The following is a 4,239-nucleotide window of genomic DNA, read 5'->3' as shown; positions in this document are numbered from 1 at the left end:
TCCTTCTGTTGGAAATGCCACAAAAATGATGAACTTCAGTTTGTCTGGGAATAGAATCAGCGGCAACATTCCAAAGGAGGTCTGAAATCTGAGCCAGCTTGCATTTTTTTCCTTGTTCGATAATCAATTAACAGGTTCCATTCCCGCAACACTGTTTAATATCTCGTCACTACTTGCCGTATCTCTGGCAAACAATAGCCTTTCTGGTCCTCTCTTGCTAGATGAAGGCAATATTGTGTCGAATCTGTACTTTTTAAGTATATCTCACAACCAAATTTTCTGGTTGCATTCCTTCCAACATATGCCAACTCACAGAACTCAAAGTTTTGTCCATATCTTTCAACAATATAACTGGAGATATACCCAAAAATATTGGTTGTTTATCCAAGCTCGAGACGTTCTTGATTGGTGATAATCTAATAAAAGGGACTATTCCCACTTCATTGGGAAATATTTCCACTCTGCATAATCTTATTTGTGAAAACAATCGCATAGTGAGGCAAATTCCTCCAGAATTAGGGAAGCTATCAAATTTGAGGGAATTAAGGTTTGCCCATAATTCTAATCTAATTGGTGAAATTCCAGAGGCTATTTTCAACATCTCTTCTTTGGAACTGATCGATTTCAGTTTCAACAACCTCTCGGGGAGAATTCTAGCCACTACAGGTCTTCATCTCCCCAACCTTGAAGGACTTTACTTGGGAGTAAATCAGTTCAAAGGGGAAATTCCATTGTTTATAATAAATGCTTCCAAGCTTCAGCTACTGGAGCTAAGTAATAACTTTCTGACAGGAACTGTTCCTAATAATTTGGGAAATCTTCGTGAGCTGCAAATGCTGCTCCTATATAATAATCAACTTACCAATGAATCAAGAGAGCGTGAGTTGTTATTCTTCAATTCTTTGGCGGACTGTAGGATGTTGCAATATCTAGAAGTGGGTTCCAATCCATTAAATGGCGTTCTGCCCAATTCAATTGGGAATCTTTCATCTACTATTCATAACTTTAATATAGAAGATGCACACATCAATGGCCTCATCCCCAAAAGTATAGGCAACATGACCGGTCTTACATCCCTAAGCCTTGACGATAACAACTTGACAGGGAGTATTCCTTCTGAGATTGGTAAGCTTAAACAACTCCAAGGGCTGTATCTAAGTAACAATAAATTGCAGGGACATATTCCAGAGGCGGTATGCCATTTATCTAATTTGGTTGAATTATATCTGTATGGAAATGAACTCTCTGGATTAATTCCGAATGCTTAGGAAATCTTAGCATGCTTCAACAGCTTTCTTTGAATTCTAACAAATTATCTTCAAACTTTCCGTTGAGCCTTTGGAAGATGAGTGGTCTTCTCTATCTAAGTGTTTCAAGAAATTCAATAGAGGGAAAAGTTTCATCAGATATTGGAGGACTGAAAGCCATTGTAGAACTATATCTTTCCAGTAACCACTTTTCAGGCATGATATCAACCAGATTCGGGGAACTCCAAAATCTGCAGTATCTTGACCTATCGAACAATTCATTTTTTGGCCGAATTCCATTATCATTTGCCAACTTGATAAACTTGGAATTCTTGAATCTGTCTTTAAATGCATTGTCAGGTACTATTCCTAAGTCTTTGGAAAAACTCTTGTTGTCAGGTACTATTCCTAAGTCTTTGGAAAAACTCTCGTACGTTAAAAGCATTAATGCTTCATTTAATGATTTAGAAGGTGAAATACCCAGTGGTGGTGTGTTTGCAAATTCCACTCTGCAATCATTTCTTGGGAACAAAGGTCTATGTGGAATGCACATATTGGAGATTCCTGCTTGTGCTATCGCTAATCCTGGAAAACAATCAAGCTTAAGGAGGTTCTGCTAAAAATTGTTACTCCACTTACTATTTCATCCTTTCTGATATTCTTGTTCGTTTCAATTTGGATAATGAAACTACAGAAGAAAGGAAAGTCCAAAGATGAAGAGAAGGTACCGGAGATCGGGACTCATCAATTAGTTTCTTATCATGAGATTCGACGAGCAACAAATAATTTTGATGAATCCAATTTAATTGGTGAGGGAAGCTCTGGCTCTGTGTACAAAGGCACATTGTTTGGTGGAACTGCAGTGGCCATTAAGGTTCTGGATTTGGAAAATGAGAAAGTATGCAAGAGGTTTGATACCGAATGTGAAGTCATGAGAAATGTTAGACATAGAAATCTTGTTCCGGTGATTACTACTTGTTCTAGTGAGTATATAAGAGCCTTTGTTCTGCGATATATGCCCAATGGGAGTCTTGAGAATTGGTTGTATAGAGAAGAGTTCCACTTGAACCTCCTTCAAAGAGTCTCCATAATGCTTGATGTGGCTGTGGCAATCGAATATCTACACCATGGTCATAACACTCCAATAGTTCATTGCGACTTGAAGCCAGCCAACGTTCTTTTTGGATGAAGATATGGTGGCTAATGTTGGTGATTTTTGGAATCTCTAAGATTTTAGCTCTCAGCAAATCTGTGGCCCATACAGAGACATTGGGCACTCTTGGATACATTGCACCAGGTATAAAAATCTACTCTCATTGATTTTCTCTTATCATAATAAAGCCTCTCCAAATAATAGAAGTAAAAGAGAATTATTGTTGTATTTCAATTGAGTAACTTTTCTTCAATCCTTTTCTAAGATTATGGCTCGGAGGGAATTGTGTGAGATATGCAATGAAAATCTTGACTTGAGGAAATGGATCACACAATCATTTTCAGGGAGTATGATGGACGTTGTGGATGCCAATCTTTTTTCTGAGGAAGAACAAATCACTAGTAAAAGTGAAATCTGCATAGCATCCATGATAGAATTGGGTTTAGACTGCACGAAGGAAACGCCAGAATCAAGAGTGACCATGAAAGAAGTAGTGAAGAGGCTTAACAAAATCAAGAATACATTTATGGAAACATAGAAGTCATGGTGTTCTTTTCTGAGCTGCAAATTACTATGATGTTTTTTGTTTACCTGGTTTCTTTAATAAAGTTGTTGTATAGTAGTACTTGAAGTCATGTATTGTTTGTAATTTCATTTGAGTGGTTTTGGACCTATCTATTTGTGATTATGTTTTGAATGCTTGAAAGAAATCAGAAATAATGGTGTTTAGCTGCACGATTTTGCTTTTTGAATGTGATGAAACAATTAGTGAATTGAGCACTTTTGATTTCCTTGTACTAATTAATTACTGTCTTCTTTGGACTTTACCTGCACAAGTATTCCAACAAGCCTATCTTAACATCAGAGAGTTCCAAAGAAAAATTGGTAATCTGAGCCAGCTTCCATTTTTGTCCTTGGTCGATAATCATTCCCGAAACACTGTTGTCCCTCTTGCTTGATCTGAAGTTTCTAAGTATATGTTGCAATCTAATTTCTGGTCACATTCCTTCCAACAACATAACTGGAGAAATACCCTTCAAAAATCAAGTAGTTTTCCTTTGGAAAGATTAGTCTGAGGCTTCTGTTATAATCCTGAGTTTAATTTCATTGAAAATATGTTTTAGATGTTATTTTCATATTATGCTATAGACATATGATCATTTATAGGTTGAATGACACTTTGATCTCTAAAAAAACCTTGCTATTCTTATACGCAAACTTTTTCATAAACAATGTCACATTTACATAAGAGAATCAATAAACATTTCTGTTATAACTTTAGTGACCTGAGTATGAGTATAAGCTAAAAGAGGTTTAAGGATCAATTCAACTTAAGCAAGAATTAAGGGTGTATTCTATTGGGAAAAAAATCATTTCTCAACTTTTCCGTATATGGTTGATCCACTGTGTGGGAATAGACATGACACAGCCACGTTGGCACTTTTGCCAATCAACAGCAACAACGTCTCAATGTCAAACAAGTTTGGACATATTTTTATTGATAGTTTACTTAAAATATTGACTCCTATTTCTTGACGAATTAAAATAAAACCTCTTAACAAGAATTCTTCCTTCTATTATGAGTTGGCCGATTTTGTGAAACACAACCCAAGTAGTGTCAACTATCAAGGAAAAAATAGATAAATTCATTTTCTTGTTTTCCTCCTTTTAATCTGTTTTCGCATTAATCTTTTTGCTACTTATTTTCCTCATCCATATTAATCTGTTTTCACATCAATCTTTTTGCTACTTATTAATCTGTTTTCACATTTTGGAAATTTGAGTCTATTTATTTAAATTAATGAAAAATAAATTAATGAAGGTATTTAGCTGCACTAT

General features: G+C 35.7%; 1 protein-coding gene across 1 annotated transcript in view; it reads left to right on the top strand.

Annotated features, from left to right (window-relative positions):
* Positions 1-2,938, top strand: part of LOC107058946 (probable LRR receptor-like serine/threonine-protein kinase At3g47570) — a 35,764-nt gene extending 32,826 nt beyond the window's left edge. The window contains exon 3 of the mRNA XM_015305230.1: positions 2,693-2,938. Coding sequence (XP_015160716.1) covers positions 2,693-2,938 — 246 coding nt within the window. The remainder of the gene's footprint in view (positions 1-2,692) is intronic.
* Positions 2,939-4,239: the final 1,301 nt, after the last annotated feature.

The sequence above is a fragment of the Solanum tuberosum genome, unplaced genomic scaffold (genome assembly GCF_000226075.1).
Source record: "Solanum tuberosum cultivar DM 1-3 516 R44 unplaced genomic scaffold, SolTub_3.0 scf00725, whole genome shotgun sequence".
In the NCBI taxonomy this organism is placed as follows: domain Eukaryota; kingdom Viridiplantae; phylum Streptophyta; class Magnoliopsida; order Solanales; family Solanaceae; genus Solanum; species Solanum tuberosum.
Note: the sequence above shows the minus strand (reverse complement) of the source record. Positions and strands in the feature narration are given on the sequence as shown.